The 25,140-nt window shown below is 41.1% G+C and overlaps 1 protein-coding gene across 5 annotated transcripts; it reads left to right on the top strand.

Annotated features, from left to right (window-relative positions):
• Positions 1-200: 200 nt before the first annotated feature.
• On the top strand, positions 201-21,555 carry pou2f1 (POU class 2 homeobox 1). 5 transcript variants are annotated; one of them, XM_017456781.3, is made up of 14 exons: positions 201-303; positions 11,816-11,881; positions 12,002-12,096; positions 13,819-14,004; positions 14,212-14,314; positions 17,184-17,284; positions 17,453-17,614; positions 17,707-17,848; positions 18,033-18,172; positions 18,421-18,603; positions 18,923-19,004; positions 19,967-20,276; positions 20,386-20,477; positions 20,578-21,555. In XM_017456781.3, the coding sequence occupies exons 1-14, from the start codon at positions 258-260 to the stop codon at positions 20,814-20,816; spliced, it is 1,947 nt and encodes a 648-aa protein (XP_017312270.1). In that variant the 5' UTR covers positions 201-257; the 3' UTR covers positions 20,817-21,555.
• Positions 21,556-25,140: the final 3,585 nt, after the last annotated feature.

Raw genomic sequence — 25,140 nt, 5'->3', positions numbered from 1 at the left:
GTTTTCAGCAGGGAAGGTACACATGCTGTTTTCTTAGTGCTGAAGCTAAGCTATTGATGCTTGGAAGTTGTTTATCTGTTTAAAATGGCTATTATAAAATAGGAGATTCATTACTGAAATGCTGTTCTTATTCTCATTCAAATCCTTTAAGTGTGTCCCGGGTTAGTGAGGAGGAACTTTTCTTAACTGGGGGTTTGGCTTATGCATTTTCTCCCTGTTTACCGGGGATGGGTTGTGACTTGTACTAAATATTCAAAATGGCGGACAGAGGCTCAGCGAGTCAAGATGAGCGCTTGAGAGCAGGTAATCATTACATTTTACATATTCATATTCATTTTCCCTTTCCTAGCATCTACTTGTACGAGCAAGCAATAGTACACATGTACGCTTTTTAAAACATCATTTGGCCGTCGCGCAGGCTTTTTTTGCGCCCTAGCAACGATATCATTGCTCAGCTACTTTAGCTAGCGAGTTAGATTAGCGCAGTTAGCTACAAACAAAAAAACTCTTGGCCGTGTAATTGCTGTAACACCGCGTGAATTAACCTACTTATTTACATAAGTTCTTCGGGGCATATCTGTGATAAATGTGGCGCGTTTGGGAGCGTGAGTAAGTAATAGTCGGGTTTAAGTGAGAGTAAAAGTAGTCCAAGGAGCTTCTAGATAGCTAGCACGCTGCTTTGTGGAGCCGTTTATGAAGCTGTAAGGGATGGAATAGCCAAGTTGCTAACAAGCTAATGTTAATGATGCCTCCTGCTCCGACATGAGTTTACCCCAGGGCACAGTGCCAAACAAAACGAGTTATTCAAGCGTCGACTTTACATATTCATATCGAGACAATTCATCACTTTTCAGCTACTCGTAAGATGTCATGTCGCTGCAGTTATAAAGCATCGTAGCGCTTATTAATTTTGTTTGTTTTACTCTGGGCGGCATTTTGTTTCGCACAGTGTTAGCCAGGTAGTTAATGAGTTACTGTAACTTGTGTAATATTAACCTTTTTATCTGGAGTTTTGCATTTACATAAAACTCAAATATTCGATAAAAAAAAAACATGTCAGTACTCTGTTGTTTATTAGCTAATAAGCTGAGCGCTGGAAAAAATAAATAAGCACTCAAATATTATCTAAACGCTTGGTTGGTCGTGTGTAACCCCAGAAAGGTTATACACGCCGTTGTTTTGTCAGCACCGATGAGAGTGGAGCCCAGCTCATGAATATTCATGAGTACACGCGCCGTGTTCATGAATGATTCATCTCCTGAGGAAGTGCGCGCGCGTGGTTTTATGTATTAGTGAGGACCAGACGTCCCTACCAGGAGAGGAATATCAACAACTGCTGATTTTTAATTTATAACAAAAAGCTCAAAGAGATTAAACGGTGTGCTTTTGGTTACTGGGGTTAGGTGTAGGTACAGCGTTATTTGGGTGCGTTAATATTTATGTCATAAGGATAATAGTGGGACTTTTCCACGGTACGGTTTGGCTCGGCTTTTTAGGGTTTTCCACCGTGGATAGTACCTGGAACCCTTTTTAGTACCATCTCGGTTGAGGTTCCAAGCGAGCAGAGCCAATACCAAATGTGAGCCAGGCACTGATGGAGTAAGGGTTCTCCTTAACGAGTGATTCTGTATTGTGCCTGAATAAATGTCTTTAATACATACTTTGTGTACGGTAATATTCATTGAAAATTATGTAATCATTATCTAATTATAGATAAAATTACACCAAAGGTTTCCGTCTTAGATTTTCGCATCTCGCTTGTTACCGATGTCCGAACGGGCGTCTATCGAAGTCGGTCCTGACACGGCTGAATCTAACTTGGTCACATCGAGCACTACGTGGGTTTGTAGAGCGCCGTTATTTTACATCCTTAATAGGGTCCGTGTTCAGTGAACAGGAAAGGCGTTTGGAATATGGCCTGAGCATGTGTTTGTACAGGGCTTTGATAATACAACGCTATTCCTGCGTGAAGGCGAGTGGAAGACGGCACCCACGTCGAGGCGGCACAAAACCGCAGTGAGAAAGTAAAGCGAGTCGAGCCGTACCGTGGAAAAGTGGCTTATGAAGTGTTTGTGTCGAAAGAATAAATAGGTTTTGACAGACGTTTGATTCACTCTGGTCTCAAATATCTAAATTCAAGTTTTCACTTGAAAGGTTGTAAAAGTGTCTTTGAGGATAGTTGTCTTTTTTTTTGGTGAACAGGTTATGTCGGCTGGGTGGAGCGGACGGGCTGAGAAATTGTGCAAATTATGATCACTTCATGCAAATGCGTCTCGGTGTTGCGAAGTGGAAAATACAAATGCATACGGCTTTGGGGGTTTAATAATAGTAGTTCAGGTGGCTTTATTGTCGTTTCATCCTTATACAGAAACGAAACAACGTTCCTTCAGGACTGTGATGCTACCTAAAACAATCCAGAGCTACTCGAGACCGCACGGAACTAACTAAGATTACACAGGACTACATAAAGTGCTCATGTGCAATCAGCGTAAGATGGCATAACAATTATTAAACAGGAGAATAGGCACTGGAAAGGACCGTGCAGAAGGGCTGGGGTCATATGACACAAATAATACATCATGATACATGAGGACGTTTCGACAAAAATATAATTTATCTAACCAAGTGTCTGCAAAACAGTAGTAACATAAACAAAAAAAACATTAAACAGAGTTTGACGCACAAGTTTAAGCTTTTTAAGAAAATGGCTTCAAATCAATCGCATCCGTTCAGTGCCATTTAATTTGTGTTTATTAAAAACATTCTTAAAAATACGTCATACCAACGATATCTCAAAGTGCATTGCGTAATCATTTATCATGATATCCATGTTATATTGATATATCGCCCAGCCCTGCCGACAAGTACACACTTCTCGTGTGTGTGTGTGGGGGGGGGTGCGCAAAGAGATCCTACACTATAATAATACATGTAGTATGAGTAGTGTCCTGTTTTGAGCACAGCTCTGTAATTAAACAGAGCCTTTCCCACTACGTGGCCGAAAGAAATGGTTCATTAGGTATGAGCTCAAACAAAAAAGGCTCCAATCTCATATGTAGATTATTAGGAGGTTTAAAGCATAAACTTGGCTACACTACCTGCATGCTATGCAAAGAATCTAGTTAATGCAGGTAATTTCCTGATGACGGCATTGTGACAGGTTTGTCTACGTGTTGCATACTTGCTGAAAACGTGACTGCGCAAATAAGGGATCCAGTCCCACGGCACCCGCCAAAACAGTCACGGGAGTAGGCGTTTTCTACTTGACTATCTGGAGGGATATTCAGATATGGCGCTTGTGGGAGAAAGAAAGGCCTCATTCATGAGGGAGCATGTGGTAATCATCTGGCACTGTGTGATGCGTTTATTGCTTTCATTCATCATTGCTTTCATCAGTCTTCTGTTACTGTTTTATCCTGGCGATTCAAATGTGTTTGTATTTTGAGAAAGATAGATATTTGTTAGAGATTATTCAAACAGTGAATATTTGTTCCCACCCGACACACACACGAGGCTGGATACACACCTGCACATAGCACTCTACAGGTGCATGTCTAGTTGTTTATTCTCCCCCTCCCTTTTTTATTTATTTATTTATTTATTTATTTATTTTTATAAACTGTCTTAACGTGAGAAGGCGTCAGATGGCAGAGGCATTAACTCTGCACCATGGACTCATTTCTACGAGCGGAAACGTCCAGTATCTTTACACTGTAGCGCACAGTTAACAGTAGAGGTCGACCGATTTGTGGATTTTACCGGTAACTGTGTAGGGCGGTACCTGCTGAAAACCAATTTATCAACCCTTAGTGTTTAGAATTGATACTGAACGAAAACATATCACTCAAAGTAAAATATCGCTGAACTTTATTACAAAACTAAACAGTGCTGGCGGTACCATGAAAATGTACTGTACTTTTAAAACAAAATCAATAGCAATCCTGTGCGGCCATGCCATCTTACCTTCGCTTTCGAATTCGCTTCAGTTCGTGGGTAGCGATTGCTTGAATGGTGGGTTTGTTATTATTCTTAAACAAAACAGTACCGTGACAAACCCACTGATATTAAACATAGAACTTTTGAGACCAAATCTCCCGCCGTCGTCTGGTCAGTCAGCTCGCCTCACTCTCTCCACGTGATGAATGAAGTCTGATTTGTGCTGCGACTCCGACTCGTTCAGACCCGGTCCGTTTTTAATCATAGCGTTCGTTCTCTAACTGAACTAAATGATTTTTATTACTATAAAAAAAACCAAACGACATTGGGGGCGGTACCGCGGTGGGCAAGTAATGTAATCGGTGTGCGGCCGAACACCGTGTAACACCGGTAACACAGACGATCACAGCAAACCTAGTTAACTATTAATAAATAAGATCCAGACTGAACAGAAAAGTACCACTCCAAATAACAATCGAGACCTCCAAAGTGAACTCAAAAACACTTCAAATAACACAACAGAATTAGTCAGTGATCGGCTTGTACTGTACAACGACAGCGGTCCCTTCTCAGTCGCTCCCGCGATGGAGATGACAGAGTTCATTTTGCCGATGACAGAGTTCCAGCAGTCTGTAATGGATTATCGGCCGACCTCTAGTTAACGGCGCACGTCACGCACAGGCGTTCACGTTCCTGAGCAACAGTACTCACACGCATGACGTGAGCGTGTACTCTAGGCCCATGTACAAAACACTAAGCAGGAACGCTGGTGTTTCGCTGTAGTACAGAGAATGTATGTGAAACAAAGAGATGTGGTCGATTTACATTAGGAGCATAGAATGCCGATGTCGTGTTTACATTTCTCGCTCTTGCCTTTCCAAAGTCTCCTGCATGTTTCTCAGATCCCCAAAGGGTTCTCTCTGGCCCCTAAAAAGTCCTTGGCCTCATTGTTTTTGCAGTGTTCTGGCGGTGGGACCTTCATCCAAGCTCCATTTTGCTTTCGTGCTAGATGAGATTTTGGTTGCGGATCGTTTTGGGTTTACCTCAAAGCCCCTCCTCTGCATGTCGACACGCATACGTTTTCGTACATCTTCACAGAATCATACATCAGCCCTAGGTATCAGTTATGGTGAAAATTCATTCAGAGCGACACGCACACAACAGGAAGGCATCCAATTTGCACATCATGCATATTCATTGCAGTTTATTGGCGTGTAAATGTGTAGAGATGTTCCAAGGCCGTTTTTAGTCGTTTCTATTAAATTGCAATTTATTATTCAACATGTATTATTTTTTTTTAATGGTTGAGAGTGATCCATTTGCTGCGACTTCAGATGTGATCAGCAAGATGTGTATTCCTGCTTAAATATACTTGTGTCGCAGCTTTTTGTTTCCAATGAAATCAAAATTAGCAGTGGTTTAAAAAAAATAAAATAAAAAAAGTTGTTACTCAGCTTTGTAACGCACGACGTAAGAGGATTCTAGGTTAAATCGTTATGCGTATTCCTCGCACCATCGAACCTACTGTCTTGGGGAGGTCTGTTAAATGTTATACGTCTTGCTGGTTTCAGGTCTTTTGCATTATTTTCGAGTGTGTGAAAGTGGTTTTTGTTCTGAAAGTCGTGTCTGTGCATGACTAATGGGCTGTTATAGAGTGTCTCTTCTGCCTCTCCAACTCTGTTTTCATAGAGCTCATTCTCTGCTCATGAATATTCATAAGCAGACCCAAACTGTTTATTCATATTCATTACTTGACTCACTCAAGTTCGATTAGCTGAAACTCCTCAAAGTAATTTTTTTTTTGTTAGTAATTTGACTTCCTGTTTCCAGTCAATGTGTATGTTCGTGATGTGGCTACGAAATGTAACTAAAATAACTGGAAATTCTTATCAGCTTTAAATTCTGGTCCATGTAATGTAACTGACCAATTAACAGCTTTAAATTAACACATCTGCATAAGACTTTATAGGTCCTGAGGGTTTTGCAGGGATTTCAGGGATTCGCTGTCCGATTGATTGATTGGAATTGGCGGGAAATCTCCCAGCATGTGTGTGTTGTGTGCCGGCTCAGACACGCCCTACGTCATTGTGCCCAAACCTCCTGCTTTTATATCTCTTAACAAAGAGCCTCAGGTATTACAGTGGAGAACACGGTCCTACCAGTCAGGGATTCGCAGTAAAAGCTCTGCCGTGTCACAAACACGAAACTGTCAGCGTTGGGAAAACCGAGCTAGAATTAGCGTGAAGTCCGAACGCTTTTATCATCCAGTAAAGTGTTTCCCACTTAAGATTTCTAACCACGTCACTGTACTGCAGGATAAAAAATAATTAATAGCCTATAATCTCATGTAATGTTTCATATCTCCTTTTCCACACCCAGCTAGCGTAGGGCGAAAAGGTGACCTGCTCAAAACCATCCGTTCTTGGTTTTGGACTCACCAGCTCTGTTCTATCCATCTAATAAAAACTTTGATGGTGTTTTTTTTTTTTTTTGTTTTGTTTTTGTTTACCACAGCGTTAAGTTTTCGTTCTTCTAAATATGGCTATATTGTGATGTACATGAGTCTAGATCTTACTCCTTGGTTTTTCTTCGCTGGAACGCCCACTTCTCATAGGCCGATCGAACTCCGATGAATAAAAGCAAAGTCCTGTTTTAATATGCCATCCATCACATTGTCTTTAAATAAGTCCAGGCAGTTGAGTCTGTCCGGGTCATTTTCCTAATTAAGAATTATATTTGGAGCTGAAGGCTATTTAAAGTCGATGACTGAATACACTAGTCACAGGAAGTTCACAGGAAGGTTGCAGGTTCTCTAGCAAATCACTGTTAACAAATTTCTCACTAGGCCTATGTTTAACCATGAATGGTAATTCATCTACATCCTCAGTCTGTGAATGTGATGAAAACCCACTCATTCTCCAGATCCTTATTCAGAGCTCTACTGTGCTTTTTAAGGAGCTTATTAAAGCATTCATTTTTCAAAGGGAGCACCGAGGGGAAAATGCACATTATTCAGGCCTCCAGCAGATAATAAACACGCTTTGCTGATGGGGGTGTGATGGTCGATGTGAACATTTATTGATTAGGCTTGTGCGATGGAACGTTGGAAATTCCCCTACAGTTTAATCGGTCACAGTAATCAATGACGAGTCCAAAAAACAAACTAGCTGACAGTTTAAGTTCAGTAAAATGTATTTTATTTTGTTAATATTGCATCTGTTAGAAGGGTTTTTTTTTACAGTTGTAATTAAAATGATTCAACCCCCACTGCAAATCAGGTTTATTGTCAAAATGTACAGACTTTCAGCTGTTTGTAATGAACAGATCGAACAAAAGCGAATGAAATAGTTCAACACAACGAACGCTTCAAGTGGTTTCCCCCGAATTCAACTGAAAATGCAACTTGTAATAATTTCTCCAGTTTCAAAATGATTCAACCCCATCATGACAAGCAACTTTAGTACTTAGTAGCGCACCCATTCGCTGTTATGACCTGCTGCAAATGAGATGCAGAGCTTCTAGCAGCGTTCCTGAGGAATCTCGGCCTCCAGTTCAGTAATATTCTTGGGTTTGCGTTCAAATCCCACCAGAGATTTTCGATGGGGTTCAACTCAGCTGACTGTGATGACCCTGTAGAATCTTCCAGGATGACTTCTGCAACCAAGCCTTGGTGGAATTTGAGGTATGTTTGGGATCCTGTGGGGGTTCTGTTGGAAGGTCCAGTGAAACCCAAGCTTCAGCTTCCTCACAGACGGCATGATGTTTTCTCCGAGGATTTCCTGATACTTCAATGAATGCATCTCGCCTTCCACACGCTGCAGGTTTCCAGTGCCAGAGGATTCAGAGCAGCCATCGCTCCACTGAACAGAATCCCAAAACTTCTGTGGCTTATTTATATGATTTTGATCCGACTTTTCTTGTGCTTTTGGGTCAGTAGTGTTGTACGTCTTGGAGTTCTGGCTTGGAAACCTTCTGCATTTAGTACACACCTTACTGTGCTCACTGAAACCTCAGTGTCAGTTACCACCAAGTCTCGCTGCAGGTCTTCTGCAGTCACTCGAGGGTTTTTCACAACCTGCCTTCTCAGAATTCTGCTTGCAGCCGTTGATGGCGTCCTTTTTCTGCCCCGTCCAGGTATTTCATACATTTTCTACCCCTGGCCATTTCAGGTATTTCATGTGTTCCAGCTCAAGCACACCTGCTTCAACTAATGAAGCCCTTGATTAGTTGCATCAGGTGTGCTCGAGACGACACCTGTTTTGCATATCCGTGCCGTTGTGGGGGATTCTATTCAGGGGGTTGAATCATTTTGAAACTGGAGAAATTATTACAAGTTGCATTTTCAGTTGAATTCGGGGGAAACCGCTTGAAGCATTCGTCGTGTCGAACTATTTCAATCGCTTTTGTTCGATTTGTTCATCGCAAACAGCTGAAAGTCTTTAAATTTTGACAATAAACCTGATTTGCAGTGGGGGGTTGAATCATTTTGATTGCAACTGTAAATGTCGAACCACAAAAAATGTCATAGACGGTGAAAAAATCAACTACTTTGATGGGAGCATGCAGGAAAAAAACCCCCAGCTTTCCTCAAGGCAAAACTGCCTGCGTGTGCGTGTTCACCCGAGCCGGCTCGCTACAGGCGTACGTTCGTGTCGTGTGAGTGGTTCAGCGAGTGTAAGCACCCTTACAACAAGTAACAAGAAGAGAGATGAACAGCAAGCAGTGACCGTCTCAGAGGAAACTATTGATAATGCTTCTGTAGCAAAGTATTTGGCATGTCGTACCCAAATGTACAGCAAAAAAAAAAAAAAAGTTTCCTGGTGACACCGGTATAGCGAGAGAGATGTTTCTTCACACTGTACCTCCAGTTCTCTTTGCAGAACAGACAATATTCACTGCCCGAGTCTCCCCATCCAATTCATTTTTTAAAATCTTGGTTTTCTGTACAAAATGGTGCAGAAAGAACCACCACAGCCAGTTGATTTATTCTTGACTAACGCTCTTTACAATGGGGTCCGATGTGTCTCGAAGACGCATTATGATCCGATCGCTCGAACCACGTTCGGAGGTGGTCAAGACTACATCACATTCAAATTCATTTGAACGCAAGCATACGTTGATGCATCCTGGACAGCAGCGAAGGACCACCTGATCAACTGCGTCGTTGCCCTATCCGAAAATATGTCATCATTGCAAGACTGTTGTGAGATCTGAAAGACCGAATGAGAAACGTAGTCGTTTTTCGTCGTGTCATTTGCCCCCTCAGAAGTTTTGTTAGCAGACAGTGCGATTAAAACCTCTGCAGCTGTCTGTACAGGTACACGAGAGAGGACTCACGGGACATTTCTGCCAGAAATTAAATGCGTTGGTCATAAATATGCGACGCGACAGCGTTGACGGGAAGCGATATATGAAATCCCGTCACAAACGGTCACCGGAGACACGTTCATAATGCCAGTTGTGAACAGCTACGCGTCTCAGCTGTCCACTTGTGATCCGATCACACAGGATGCGTTTTAATACCTGGTGTGAACGTATCCAAAGCCACATAATGGAATACGCTTGGGAATATTCTCCTGAGAAAGTGGGATTTGGAGATCTTGGGCACAAAAAGGACACTTCTGACTGTGGACGTGTAGTGTATAAGCCCCAAGAGCGTTTGTGTTGAGTATGAACTCCAGACCTGTCGCTCGAAGAGGTGTCTGGAGTACATATAAATAGCATTTAGGCAGCGATGCTCAGCAGCGCCTCTCAGTGGACATTTTTGTTTGGTAAATTATCAGGGGAAATCATCAGAATTGAATGATCACGTCTGTCTCTTTTTTTTTTTTTAAAGCTGCAGGTGGGGCTGGGCGATATGGAGACACAACTATATCCCGATATTTTGTGGTGTTTATTGCGATACCGATATCCGTGACGATATGAATACAGAACCGTTCGCCACTGTTTTTATCTACAAGTGATGGTTGTGATCTTGAGATCCTCAGAAACACAAACACTGATCTAAAAGTAAAACTGATTTTCTGAAAGCAAACCAGATCCAGATTGTTGAGGTGCAGTAGCTCCTCGTTTAGTGATGAACTCCTCCTCGGTTTCACGTCCGCCTTCCGCCGTACTCGTTTTCGCTCTGCACGTGAGCTGAGAATGGGTCGCACACAAATACATCATCGACTAGGCTTCATCGTTATCACGGGAAGACCCATTCTTACTGTGGGGAGAATTTCTACCGGTGTATCGCAAACGAGAAGATATCGCCCATCCCTAGCTGCAGGTTTCTAGAACAGGTAGACAAACACTGTTTTTCTTACAAGTTTAAAAAGCTAAGAGTAATATTTTTCCGAATTAACAGTTTAATACGTATATGCACCACTTCTGCGTTGTTGTACGTCACTTCATGTCGTGTGTAAGCAGGTATAGTGATGTCCTAAATTTTTCACACAGTCTTACTTCCTAATTTACGTGTGTGAAATGTTACACCTCCTGGAAATCTACGGCTTAACGGAACACGGCGGTCGGCTGTACACGATCGGTTCAGTACAGTTATAAATAAACAAAACCCCATCTCTTTAAAATCCGAACGGTGTTGTTCTGATGGACGCGTCCCGACTTTTAAACCTTTCCATGGCACGTTTCAGAGTGTGCAAATTGGCTAATTCTGTTTATCTCTGTGTTGTTCTGAGGCTTGCCACAGTGGTGTAGCTGACAGATACGTTTCAGTGTTGTGATGGCTGAGATTGCATCGTGGGGGGTGTTTCTCACTTTCTCCTTAATTAAAACAGTCACACGCTGGCAGTAATTGGGCTTTTACTTCTCCCTAGCTGCCATGCCTGCCATACCCAAGAAGCTATCCAATTAATATGCTAATGAACTGATAAATATTTATGAGGGCTTTTGAATTATGCAGAAAGCTTTCTGAGGTCTCTCTCTCTCTCTCTCTCTCTCTGTGAAATGAATTGCTTGCAGGACTTCAAAGCTGCTCTTGGCTAACGAGGAACAGGGCGCGCTATTTGCATATGGCTTTAATCAGCTGAATACTGATTACGCTTCATTATGGATGCTAGTGTTCCAGTTGCAGTCTTTGTTTCGCTCTGGTGAGGGCGAGAGAACTCTTCCTTCATGCTCCTAGCTGTAACTGTCAGTATTGCATCTGTGCACATAACAGGAGCCAGTAGCGCTTCGCAGGCTTTTAATATCGGATCGTAGACGACTTTGTAGTTTTGCCTTGCGTTACCTGCGGCTCCTGTCCTCTCGAAGCTTGCGCGTGGGAGAAAATGTTTCATGCTAGAGATCACGGACTCGAGTGTTTCTGGTGAGTGTCCTTTTACTTGTGTGTTTTTCTTGCGCCTTATTTTGTACTGGCGGACGTCCTGAGGAACCCACGCTCACACCGACCGCGTGAGGACTCGGACGGTTGCGGAAATGACTTACTTGGGTCACTATCTTTTCACCTTTTTAATTTCTTCTGGGTTTGAGTTTTGTCCAGTTGTTTTGCAGATAAGGCTGAGGCTCAATCCCTGTGAGGAAAGGCATGGAAGTGTGTTGCATTTTAAGTAGAAAAACGCAGATGTCGGTTTAAAAGTTAGCGCTGGTTGCGCATGCTTGCTTTTGTTAACCTTGGCGCATATATTATTTTCATGAGTTTTGTACACTTGTGTTGGAAGTCTTCAAGTATTGCACGTGGGATTGGGAGCGCTACGAGTCTTGCAGCACAAAGGCTGGATGCAGTTTTAGAGGTCGTTAAGCTTTAATGGACAGTCCAAGGCCGCAGGACTTGGAGATGAGTCTGGGGTCACTTTTAGGTTAATTTGACCAAGACCTAATCACTAATATATAAAAATATATAATTGTGTTCCTTTTGTTTTGTGGTCCTGCTTTGCAGATTCGACAAGCGCAGCAAGAGAATCCAGTAAATCTGCCATGGAGAATGGAATACATGGAGTCCAAGGTAAATCCTCTCAAGCATTTGTGTTTGTATGCAACTCCTTTTATTTGTGTGTGTGTGTGTGTGTGTGTGTGTGTGTGTGTGTGTGTGTGTGTGTGTAACTGTTTCTCCTTTCCATTCTAGCTGCTCAAACAAACGGGCTGGACTCGCAGCAGAAACCAAACGGACAAGCAACAAGTGCAATCAGCAACATACAGGCACAAGCCTTGCTCCAGCAGGTAAATAAAAAAAAAAAATTTCCAGTGAACATACCTTTTAACATTTCTCTCTCTCTCTCTCTCTCTCTCTCTCTCTCTCTCTCTCTCTCTCTCTCTCTCTCTCTCTCTCACTCAAATAAAATGTGGTTGCTGTCGATTTCTACGTGCTCTCTGTATTGTATTGGTGTGGAACGAAGACGCAGACTCGGGGGATATTCACCACTGGCTCTTTTAGTTTCCGTAGTAAAAATTCCTTCTCCATGGAGACAAGTCTGTAATTTATTAAGAAAGTGCCTTGGCACTCATTATCTCTTAGAAACGAGCTTGAGCGACCAGAGTGGTATGCTAATTAAACAGTGCTGCAGTCGTTCCAAAACAGGTGGAGGGGAATATGCAAATCTATGCAGAATTTATTTACACCGCATAATGCCCTCATTTACATAATGCGAGTACGACTACAGGCAATTTGATCCCCCCCCCAATGAGTTTTTGCTTTCCGAACTTCCGTACTAGATTTATTCTCGACCAATTCTGGCATCGCAATCATCACATCAGGGTTTGTTTTTTGTTTTTTTTTAATGCTCATTGGAAGCTTTACGTTATTGTGGTGATTTGAATGGCTTCTGCCTTTCATCAAAGGCTAAGTTGATTTTTTTTTTTTTTTTTTTTTTTTTTTTTTTTTTCCTTCCGTCATTAACTTTTGTAAATGTTCAAAAATAAACCTGCAAAGGTCATTGATGAAAGAGTCCCAAAATAATACTGCTTTGTGAAGGATGAATGCTTCATAGAGTTGAATTTGTTGGTGGATTGAAAGGTTATTAAATAAAAAAAAAAAAAGCCATGTCTCTCTGGTTTGTCTCTTTTCTTTACTCATCTTCTTGCAAAGCTTTTCATTCAATTCTATGATGAACTTTTACGAAATATTCTGTACATATCTGTACATAGATGCTGTACATATAAGGAAATCTTCCCTGGAGTGCCGAGTGGCCCGTGAGCCTCTGCTCCAGGAGCTCTGTATCATCCAACGATTTTCACCTGTTCCAATGGCGATAACCAATTCTTTTTAAAGCAGGGGTGTCTGATCTTATCCGGTGTGGGTGCAGGTTTTCATCAAGCAGGATCTGTGTCTGATTCCACCTGATTAGTCGGTTGATCTTGGCTTTCAATAAACTCGGGTGTGGCTTCTGCTTGTTTGGAATGAAAACCTGCACCCACTTTGCAGATACGTTTGGACACCCCTGTTTTAAATAAAGACACAAGAACTTTGAAGATTCACGTTATTAGATTGTAGAATCTTTTCTCCTGTTTTAGACCTTCAGAAATGAGGTGCAGACAGGCCTAAGACTGAAAATGTCCGCGTGGTAGCACTGGGCAGAACATAGCATGTACGTGATGATTGACATGGGTTGCACATGGTTGTTTTTAATTACTTTCTATAAAGGTTAACCCTCCATAGTGACCGAGCAACAACATTCCTCAGTCTTTCTCACACCTGCATTTACCCAAAATAATGTACTTACTTACCGAGGCCCAATTTGAGGTACGAACATTCAAGGATTCAGAGAGATAAGTTCTTTTTTTTTTTTTTTTTTTTAGAAAGAAGAAAGCGTAGCTTTGCCCTCATGTTTTCTATCTTCCATAGCATGATTCAGTAGCGATGCCCGATTCAGTAGTGATGCTTGTCTAAGCACTCATCGTACATGTTTGCCAGGAATGCTGAGTGTTCCCTCTGTGTGTGTGTAGTTGAGTCTGAGTTCAGCGCAGCAGCAGCAGTTGTTTCTGCAGCAGGCTCAGCAGATCCTGGCAGCCGCTGTGCAGCAGCAGCAGACAGCAAACCAGCAGAGCAGCACCACTGGAGCCAACATCTCTGCATCTGCTGCTACACCCATCACCCAGATCCCCCTCTCTCAGCCTATCCAGATCGCACACGTAAGAACTGCAAATGATTACACGCATATTAGCGCTCTAAATATTTTATAAATGCTGATGAGTTTGTTTGTGTTTTCTAGTCAGGTTCTACTGAGTAGTGTGTGTGTGTGTTGCAACACAAGGCAATATTTTTATCGTCAAACCCCTAACCCCCCCCACCCCCTTGTCGTTCCTAATTTGGGTGCATTTTCGGTTTCCCTTCAGCAGCTGCAGCCGACGGGTCTTAACCTGCAGCAGTTCGTGTTGGTGCAGCCGGGACAGCTTCAGCCTGCTCAGTTTATCATCTCCCCTTCACCTCAAGGCCAGACTGGTATGAGCTCTCACAGACCAACGTACACCGCACAGTGCATTTCAAAACTCTGTCGAGTCCGGCATGTTCCATATCGGACAGAATTTCAGCCTGTCTCTTAAAATTCCGTGAAAACGTGACCGAATATGTAAACAAACGACGTGATTCACCTCTCACTTAAACTGATGACACTCCCCCCCCCCACAGCCCCCTCTCTAATTTAGTCTTATTAATTCCCACCCACCAGCCAGCTCTCTCTTTCATATGACAGCTACCAGCCAGGAAGGGTGAAGGCTATCATGTGCTTCCTCCAAGACACATGGCAGCTGTGGCTCAGGCTGTGGCTGCAGCTGTGTCTCAGGTGGTAGAGCGGGTTGTACACTAATCGTAGGGTCGGCGGTTCGATTCCCGGCCCGCGTGACTCCACATCCCGAAGTGTCCTCGGGCAAGACACTGAACCCCAAGTTGCTCCCGATTGCAAGCTAGCGTCTTGCAGCTCTGCTACATTAGAGTGTGTGTGTGAATGGGTGAATGAGACACAGTGTAAAGCGCTTTGGATAAAAGCGCTATATAAGTGCGCCATTTACATGAAGCCAACCAATCACGCCTTTTCGAACTGCTGCTCATGTAGCATAACACACGGAGGAAAGCACTATCTGCCCTTCGTCCACACACACGAGCTCCCAGATGCCCTCCATTCGCTAGTGTCTGTGATCGACAGGGAAGAGAGTATTTGCCATTCCTTCCACCCACAGCCGTTTTTGCTCTCTTGGACTCCCGGACCCTGATGGCTGTGGCATTTGAATTCGCATTTTCTGGACAACAGGGTGAAAGGTTTTCCATTGTTCCACTTGAGAGCTCCTCTAATACGTGCTGAACTATCTGTTAAAGATTGTAAGACAAGTTATGTGACTTTAACTAAGTTTTGTTAGACACTTCAGTGTGTGTAGTAAAAGACTGTTTGCTCAGTGCTTGGTTGGACATACAGGTGCATCTAAAAAAAAAAAAAAAAAAGTAGAATATCGTGGAATTTTTTTTTTTGCTGTAATTTAATTAAAAAAGTGGAACTTTCACATATTGTAGATTCATTACACAGAGTATATTTCAAGCCGTTTTTTGTTTTAATCTTGATTACAGCTCATGGAAATCAGAATTCCAGTATCGCAAAATATTAGAAAAAAGAATTTATAATACAGAAATATCGACCTGAGAAGAGCTCTAATCAGCTAATTAACTCAAAACACCTGCAAAGGTTTCCTGAGGCTTTAATCTCTCAGTCTGGTTCAGAACACACAACCACAATCACGGGGAAGATGGAAGTAAATTTTGCATTTCATTTGGAAATCAAGATTCCAGAGTCTGGAGGAAGAGTGGAGAGGAACAGAATCCAAGCTGCTTGAAGTCCAGTGTGAAGTTTCCACAGTCAGTGATGATTTGGGTTGCCAGGTCATCTGCTGGTGTTGGTCCACTGTGTTTTCTCAAGTCGAGAGTCGATGCAGCGTCTACCAGGAGATTTTAGAGCACTTCATGCTTCCATCTGCTGACGAGCTTTATAGAGATGCTGATTTCCTTTTCAGCAGGACTCTACACCTCCCACGGTGCCAAAACTACTAGTAACTGGTTTGCTGACCGCAGTGTTACTGTGCTTGATCGTCCAGCCGACTCGTCTGACCCGAACCCCATAGAGAGTCTACGAGAGACACCAGACCCGACAATACAGACGAGCTGAAGGCCGCTATCAAAGCGACCTGGGCTTCCAGAACACCTCAGCAGTGCCACAGACTGATCGCCTCCATGCCACGCCGCACTGATGCAGTAATTCATACAAAAGGATTAAAACCCTGACCGAGTATCAGTGCATAAATTAACATACTTTTCAGAACGTCAACATTTCTGTATTATAAATTCTTTATTCTAATATTTTGAGATACTGGATTTTTGATTTCCGTGAGCCGTAATCATAAAGATTAACACAAAATAAGGCTTGAAATATTTCACTTTGTGTAATGAATCTACAACATATGAAAGTTCCACTTTTTAAATTAAATTACGAATAAAAAAAAAAAGTTTTGAGACGCACCTGTGCATTACCTAGTTTGAGATGTAATGAATTTTATGCAGTCCTAGAAGCTCCAACTCTGGTTGTAGAGCTACCCAAACTAGTGATGTAGTGCTTTTAACCCAAATAGGGTTATAATAGTTTTTAAAAAATATGGGTAATGTTTATTTTATTTCCTTGAGTGTTTTGAATTTTAATTTCAGTTTCCTTCAGTTAGTTTTAATGGTGAAGAAATAGTTTTGATTTCATTTTTATCTTCCGAATGTCATTCATTACTTTGTATTTAGTTTTAGTATCATTTTAGTTTTTAATATCATGGTAAGAAGAAAAAAAAAATCACAAATTGGGCTCTCTTCTCCTACCTATTTCATTATCAGCGCTCCAGCTGCTACTAAAACGCTGCTGTGCCGAGGAGTTACACGTTACTCTGCCATCTACTGGTCATTTATGATTCTGCAACATTTGATTCTGCAACACTACATTCAAATCCATTTTTAAGTCCGACCACCCAAAATTTAAAACACGAAAGTGTAAATGTTATTTATTTTCCGTTCTTATTGCAGGTGGACGTTGCAGTTTAGTTCTCGTTTATTTGGAAACTCGTTTTTATTTCTATTTCGGCTAACGAAAATGTTTTTTCACTGATAGTTTTCGAGATGGTTTTCGTTAACGCTAATAACCTTGCTGAATAGTGGAGCAAGACTTTTAGGTTATGGTTCATCAGAAAGCATTGTCTCATTTAAACTGTCCATATCGATACAGTTTCGAGATGTATTATACAGTAGCTTTTTCTTTTCATTTAATTCTGCTAATTTTGTTTCCGTTTTGTAGGCCTTCTTCAAGGCCTTCAAGCCCAGAATCTTCTGACACAACTACCTCAAAGTCAAGCCCACATCCTGCAGCCTCAGTCCAGCATTGCTCTGACTACACAGGTCAGAACTACAAATTCCACTGCCTCTACTATGCAGTCTCGATATATGCTTAACAAGCCTCTCTGATAGTGATATCAGAACCGACTTCTTTATCTTGGTTATAATTTAGGCATTGAGGCATTTCTTCTTTTCGATGCATTTCAGAGACATATTTTTCATTGTCCATAGGCAGCGACACCTACACGAAAGATAGCTGCCATGCCATCTGCTGCTCCAACCACAACGAAGCGGGTGGATGTTCCTCTAGTGGAGGAGGCCAGTGAACTGGAGGAGCTAGAGCAGTTTGCCAAGGCCTTTAAACAGAGAAGGATTAAACTGGGCTTTACTCAGGTACGCCAAGTGTACAGTGTAGGTTGTGATGAAGTTTGATAGCATCATCAGTCCATCATAACTTCAATATTTTCTTTACATTTATCTACCAGGGAGACGTTGGCTTGGCCATGGGAAAGCTGTACGGGAACGACTTTAGCCAGACCACCATCTCCCGTTTTGAGGCTTTGAACTTGAGCTTCAAGAACATGTGCAAGCTCAAACCTCTGCTGGAGAAGTGGCTCAATGACGCAGGTCCGTCTTACCTCTCTTTCATCAAACTTTGGTTGTTGGGGTTTCAGTAACCATTATTAAATCTGTTGTTTTCCTTCTTGTTATTCTCTTTGAGCTTATATATAGGCCTTTTAAATCCCTTTTATTTCCTTCTTTTCTACTTAAATAGTTTAAATGATTACCAATTTTCTTCTGTTTTTATTAGAAAACATGACTTCAGAATCTGCAGTTTCCAGCCCCAGCGACATGTCCCCAGGCATTTGTGAGGGTCTAAATCGACGCCGTAAGAAAAGAACCAGCATTGATACCAACATTCGCATTGCCTTGGAGAAAAGCTTTCTGGAGGTTGGAGAACATATTTATAAACACTAGGGGTCAGAGTTACCAAGAATGGCAACAATCCTTTTTTTATTTATTTTATTTTTACCAATTACGACACACACATTTTTGTGAATTTTGTTTTAAAGTCTGTCGTCTTATATTGGGTATTAGGGCTGATTTAATGACTATGATGTTTATCCAGGGTAGATGAGCTGAAACTGCTACCTTGTTTGTCACCATTATTAAAGTGGGAATTGAAATCCCTTTTCCAGCAGAGCCAAAAGCCTACCTCTGAGGAGATAACAATGATCGCAGATCAGCTCAACATGGAAAAGGAGGTGGTGAGAGTGTGGTTCTGTAACCGCCGGCAGAAGGAGAAGAGGATCAACCCCCCGAGCAGCAGCACATCCAACACCCCCATCAAAACCGTCTTTACCAACTCCTCCCCGTCAGTGGTAGGTTATTTGGAATTTTGTTAAATCTATAGTCACATAAAAGCTATTTGTGAATCTAGATGAGGGGTGTCCAATCTTATCCGGAAAGGGCCGGTGTGGGTGCAGGTTTTCATTCCAATCATGCAGGAGCCATGTCTGATTCCACCTGTTTAATCAGTTGATCTTGGCTTTCAATAGACTCAGGTGTGGCTTCTACATGGTTGGAATGAAAACCTGCACCCACACCGGTCCTTTCCGGATAAGATTGGACACCCCTGATCTAGACATTTTACCATCATGTACTGCTAATTGTCCACTGTGTTGTCATGAATGTTGACAGATATCCAGTTCATCAAACACACTGAATGCCAGTTCAGCACTCTCTCTCAGCACTGCCTCTGTTCCAAACTTCACACTTGCTGGTATGTTGGGTTTTTTTTTTCTGTTAATAAATACAATCCTAGTTTAGAGTGCTTTATTATTATTATTATTATTATTATTATTATTATTATTATTTTCGTTTACCATCTTGAGTCACTGGCTGGAAGCGGAACATCAGTCCGTACAGGATTTTGCAGGATTTTTTTGTTGTTGTTGATTCTTGCAGCCAAAAATGCTTGATTTTGCTGCGACTTTTAAAAAAAAAAAACATTTGCAGGGTTTTTTTTGTGCTTTTATTGTGCTGAAAACTACTTGATTTGGCGAAATTGCAATTGTACAAAATTGTTTTCGCCGTGATGTTTGTTGGTAAACGAGACCTTTTTAGCTGTATTCATGTTCTGTGCACACGAATCGAAGAGGACTTTGGCTGAATGTTGTTGTGATGTCACATGACACGTCTTGACCCTAATCTGTGGTAACTTTGAAAAAAATTTGCAAGCTTCTCCGAATAATGCGGAGTTTGCTTGATTTTGCGTTAATTTCTGCGATCGCAAAATCCTGGAGGGACTGACTTTATGGACCATTATATCTGGTCTTGGTTTTGAATGTCTATTAGGTTACAGTTAGATGTACGGTTTTTCAGATTTACAGTTAGGCCGTCATGGATGCATCGGAAAAATGTGAAATTCGGTGCAAATCCAGGAAAACGAGGCATTACACATCTGTAGATTTATTCTAATGCAAAGCCTGGATCAAAGCAGTTCTCCAAAAATAAGGAATGTGAAGTCTACCCAAGAATCATTTGTCGAAAGCACACAAAATGGGACTTGCACTCGTAAGTGAAAAAGGAGATCCTTTCTGAATAATTGAAGTTGGCCCAGCACTAAGCTCTGGGGTTATTCCCATTGGAGCCTCTATAGAAAAGACATGGTTTCGTATAACAAGTAGAACCGAAACTTTTTGAGTATTTCTCCCTATACCCGAGTTTTTCTGTTGACTTCAGGTACAACTCTAGGACCAGTCACCTCAAACACTGCAACAGTCATCTCTTTGGCACCCGCTGTCGCCACTCCAGCTCCGACTATGACGTCCCCGTCGCTTACTCCCTCTGCTACAGTAGCAACTCTGACCGCTACAAAACAGGAAGTGGTCAGGACAACAGAGACTGGTTCCACCATTGCAACATCAGCTGCACAGGGGCCTGGGCAGTTTGTCATGTCTCCGGCAGGGCTAGGTGGAGCAAATCTGGCAGCCATGGCGGCTGCAGCAGGACTTAACCCAGGGATTATTTCACCCTCCCAGCTAACACAGGGGTATGCACTGAATGTGGTCATAAGCATGTAAAGTGCTTTGTCAATGACTTGTTGGGTTTGCAGTTTGTCCGTGTGAGTGCTTGGTTAATAGTTAAATGTGTGCTTTCAGGGGAGCATTGTTAAGCTTAGCTCCAGCATCTCTTGGCAATGCTCTGACTCCTACAGCACTGATGAACAACACCACACTGGCCACTATTCAGGGTTAATGAACTTCCTTATTTCTGTGTACATTTGGCTACATTTTAATGACCTCATTTGATATCAGTTAATGCTTACTATTTGTGTTTTGTTTTTTCCCCAGCTCTTGCATCTGGGGGGGCGTTACCCATAACCTCTTTTGATGGAAACGGCAACGTGCTCTTTGCCAACACCAGCGCAGGAGGTCCCATTCTGTTCAACTCACCCCTGTCTCTGCTTCCCACCGGTGTGCTTTCAGCGGGCGGAGCTGGGGGCGGGGCTCTCAACCTACAGGTTACTGGTGATGCGCACCAGAGCGCTATGCCAGTCAAAAGCATCACTGTGGCCTCCAAGGCGCAATGAACACGTTTTGCTTCTTCCCTCGCTCTTTAGACTTTATTTAATCCCTTTGCTACTACCAAATATTGAGACGTTTTATTATAACTACGAATTTTTATCCTTGCGCCAGGAGACTTTGTTACTTTTTTTTGGACAAACCAACTGTCTGTCTTCTCAGTCGTTTTAAAGCCTTCATGGAAACTATTTGATGATATAGTTGTACTGATTTTGGAGCATGCTGAGGAAGCAGTTGGAATCCTTCTTGACTTTATTTTTGCATGGGTTGTGGGATTTATTATTTTTTTTTCTTCTTCCTGAATTCAAACTTTTTTAAAAAAAAAAAAAAAAAGAAAGAAAGAAAAGGAAAAAAAAAACACAAAAAAAGAAATTTTTGACTGAACCAAAAATGTGAGCTTTTGATATCACGTTAATCGTCCTTTAAATGAGATTACTGAGCACAAAGGAGTTTCTGTTCACTTCGTGCACGGTTCATTTTATTTCTGGGTCTGTTGTGCAGGTCCGTATTTCAGATTTATAACCAAGATCATTGCATATATTTTATGGTTTTAAGTTAGATATGTTTACTACAAGTTGTGTCTCAGTAGATGTTTTTAGGAGGCTTTAAAAAAAAAAAAACAACAACAACAAAAAAACATATTGTTCTAACTAATGTATCACTTTATGAACACGGTTAGAAGGCTTTAAAACTAGTAATAAATCTGAGGCTCTGATTTAAAGATGGGTCTCGTTACGAGCAGTGCAAGGAGTCTTTGTTCTGTCCAACTCTTGTCTGCAAACACTGATCTTACTTTTAGCGGCTCCTTCAATGCAGCAGTCACTTGTGGGCAGAAGATGTCTACAAACAGCACTGAGTCTAAGTTTCATGTAGGAGGGAGAAGTAAATTCGATACAGGTCATGAAGAGAGACTGCTTCGAGCTTGAATGACACATGACGCATCCCATCGTACGTGATAACTTATCAGATTAAGCTGAACTCCAGTTTGTCAGTTTGGGGGGGGGGGGGGGTGTGTGATAATGATGCCTGCCTTGTCTTTTATTTGGAATTTTTATAACGGCTAAACCAAATGTCTGATCACATTTTATCGAGAAATGTCAACAATGTAGCTTTGCACACTGTTAACAGGTAGTGTATTTGCATGGAGCAACTGCTCAACTAATATACATGGCTTTATTCTCTCAGACATAACCTTTGTGGACTGAGGCGTTGAGGGGTGTAGATCTGATAGGAAAAGCTTCGACCAAAGTGGATGTAGATATACACAACTACACGTGCAAGACCAGCAAGTCACTGAATTAGGGTGAGCAGATCCACTTTGTATGTGTTCTCCATTCACCATCATGTCTTGAACATCTGTTTATGACACATGCTGGACATTTTGCTTTTGTAGCAAACAGTCATAGTAGTAATAGTAGTTGTAGTAATACCTCAGCATTAGATATTAAAGTATAATACTGACTGAGACACGCTGGGGTGGGGTGGGGGGGTACCTTAAAATGCAGTTCTCATTATTTGTAGTTGAATAATGAGGTTTTATGTTAAAATGGCATCCAAACTACTTACTGTTTAACCGTCTCTGAGCTTATAAAGAATTAAGTACTCATTTATCATCACTGGATGTTTAGGGATTTCATCAAACTTGGCACCAAAGTTATCCAACACTATGCAGTTCGATTAAATGCTCAAAACGCTGCAAAATAATCAGGTTTTCATGTAATGATTTTTTTTTTAAATATTTTTTTGCCATTAAGCAGAATTTTCATATTGCTAATTTTGGTAATAGATACATTTTTAAATACTACTGCACTGTAAGTACTACTATCTATAATAGTTTTTCTTGTCTGACTTGCCAAAGCAAATGTGTTCCTTTTGATTTCCACTGTGGATGATGTTATCCAGGGGCTAGCACATGGATCTCTTTCTTCTTCCGTCAGGTGTCACGTTAGTTACTATACACGGCTTAATGCGCTTGCTGTGCTGTAGACTAGAGGTTTAACTGTATAAAGACTCGACGCATATCCTGCTTTTAGTGATCACATGGCATCTGCTGACAACGTAACATCGACACGATACTGCAGAGGAAGAGGAGGTTTGGAAGTAATTTATTAGAGAAACTCATTATTTAAGTAAGCTAGCTTATGGGGCATTTCTAAGCAAGTACCGCAGGACGAAACGACGACTTCTGTAGAGTATTACGTCGACAGTACAACTTCTTTATTACGGCATACATCGTCGTCGTCGTACCAATCTACTGTAAACATCAGTTTATAACAGGAACGCTGTCCTGTTCGGGTCCGATTTTGGGCGATTTGTTAAACTAAAACTAGGACGCGATATTTCTCACAAAGGAGGAGTTTGCCTTATTCGCAATTTCTTGTGTTTACTCATGCTTCAGGTTCACTTCAGTCCTGTCCAGGTAATGTGTTCACATGTCATCTTGAGGGGAGAGGGGGGAAAGTCCCACCATAAAAATACCAAAGACTTCCTCATAGTTAGTGTGTGATGTAGCACAGCCAGCTCTGGTTTCTCCTTAGCATCAACAATACACTGTGTTCTATCCCTTCATAATACATAGGAGTGATCTCATACTGACACTTGGCATTATTCTTAACACTGATTCTCATGAGCTTTTTTCCAAAGTGAATATTTTCAATAGTGTTTTTAATGTGTTGTGGATACAAAACCAAAGATTCCTCTTTTCTTTAATGCTTTGCTTACAAGTCCTGTTTTTTAAAACTCTTTGATCAGCAGGGTTTTTTTTTTTTTTTTTAATTAATATAAATCTTTTCCTATACTTTTTCTACAGCAACGATTTCTGTGGAGGGTTGAAACATTTCACTATACTAGGATACGATTTATGTTCACTTTTACTGTACAGAATGGGCTGATTTAAAAAAATAATAATAATAAAAAGGAAAGAAAAAAGGGGTGTGTTCACAAAATAAATCATTTACTGTTTAACTTGTGTGGATGGGGGGGGTAATTTTACCATACACTTAGGTCATTAGGCATTAATGTTGTAGTCTACTGTGTGTGTCTATTGTGTAGTTTTTTGTTTCTGTCAATATGGGAAATATTGTAGTTGTGTATATATATCATTAAAAGGTTTTTTTTTTTAATGTGTTAACACAATGTCATGTCTCAGTGTATGGGTTGAAAAAGTAAACACTGCTAAAGCAAGATACAGACACAGGAATTCTTTTTTTATATATATATATAAAGAAAAGAAAAAAACACAATTTCACAGAAAATACATATTCTCAGTATCACTTAAATCTGAAATCTACAAAAGCTGACTGACTTCAGCTTTGGGTGGTTGGAAACTTTGTTTATCTTTTTCTTCCGTTCTCGTTGCGTTCGCCTCGACATCGAAGTCATATGGAAAACCATACACCACATAAAACACGTCACTTTACGTAGTGCCACTTGAAATGTTCAGAAATAAACTGCTGCTCAACAGGTTTATTAATAAGTCCCTGTTTAGGTGCTTTATATATATATATATACAGTACACACTACTGGTCAAAAGTATGGGGACACGCGACTGAAATGTTTCTCGTGATCTTAAAAAGCTTTTGATCTGAATGTGTGGGGTTAAATGTGTGAAATCGGTGTCGTAGACAAAAATATAAGCATGCCGACGTACTCATTTCTTTCATTAGAAGACATTTTATTTACAAGAAAAATATATTTTTTAGACGGGCGAGAGAAATATTCCAAAAAGCAGCCGATGAGAGTCCGGCGTCGGCGTGAACTCCTTTAATACTGTTTAAAAAGCATCTCGGGGGGGAAACTCCTCAAGAAATCGGGTGAGAAAACGCCAAGAACACATTTCTGGAAATTCTAGGCAAAAAGGGCGTCGACTTTGAAGATGCTCAAATATTAAATTATTTTGGATTTTTTTTTTTTTTTTTTTTTATCACAACACAATTCTCATAGTTCCATTTGTGTTACCCCAGAGTTTTAAGGACTTTACTATTATTCTAAAATGTGTGTGTGTGTGGGGGGGGGGTTTTGGGGGGGGGTAAAGAACGAGTGTGTCTAAACTTTTGACCGGTAGTGTATATTAGAAAACAAATCATATACTGCTTACTTCACTAGGCTTCTATGTACATTTAAGCTGAAAAAGGTTTTCATCTATCTGAAAAAACTTCATCTTCCTGTATTATTATTATTATTATTATTATTATTATTATTATTATTATTTTTTATTTTTTTTTTTTAAGCAGATTTTCAACCTGGAATCCATCTTCTCCATTGATTGTCCACTGCTCAGTGAATATCCAAATCTACCGCTCTAATTTGACCTTAGTCGCATTTTTATAAGAT

The sequence above is a fragment of the Ictalurus punctatus genome, chromosome 26 (assembly GCF_001660625.3).
Source record: "Ictalurus punctatus breed USDA103 chromosome 26, Coco_2.0, whole genome shotgun sequence".
In the NCBI taxonomy this organism is placed as follows: Eukaryota; Metazoa; Chordata; class Actinopteri; order Siluriformes; family Ictaluridae; genus Ictalurus; species Ictalurus punctatus.
The sequence above is the reverse complement of the archived record's forward strand: the minus strand, read 5'-3'. Positions and strand labels throughout refer to the sequence as shown.

Bases quoted from the DNA above. Each gene is read 5' to 3' on its own strand.
- pou2f1 (XM_017456780.3), top strand. From the start codon at position 258: ATGGCGGACAGAGGCTCAGCGAGTCAAGATGAGCGCTTGAGAGCAG. The intron at 11,882-12,001 runs GTAAATCCTCTC...TTTCCATTCTAG, and splicing joins TGGAATACATGGAGTCCAAG to CTGCTCAAACAAACGGGCTG. The intron at 19,005-19,966 runs GTATGTTGGGTT...TGTTGACTTCAG, and splicing joins TCCAAACTTCACACTTGCTG to GTACAACTCTAGGACCAGTC.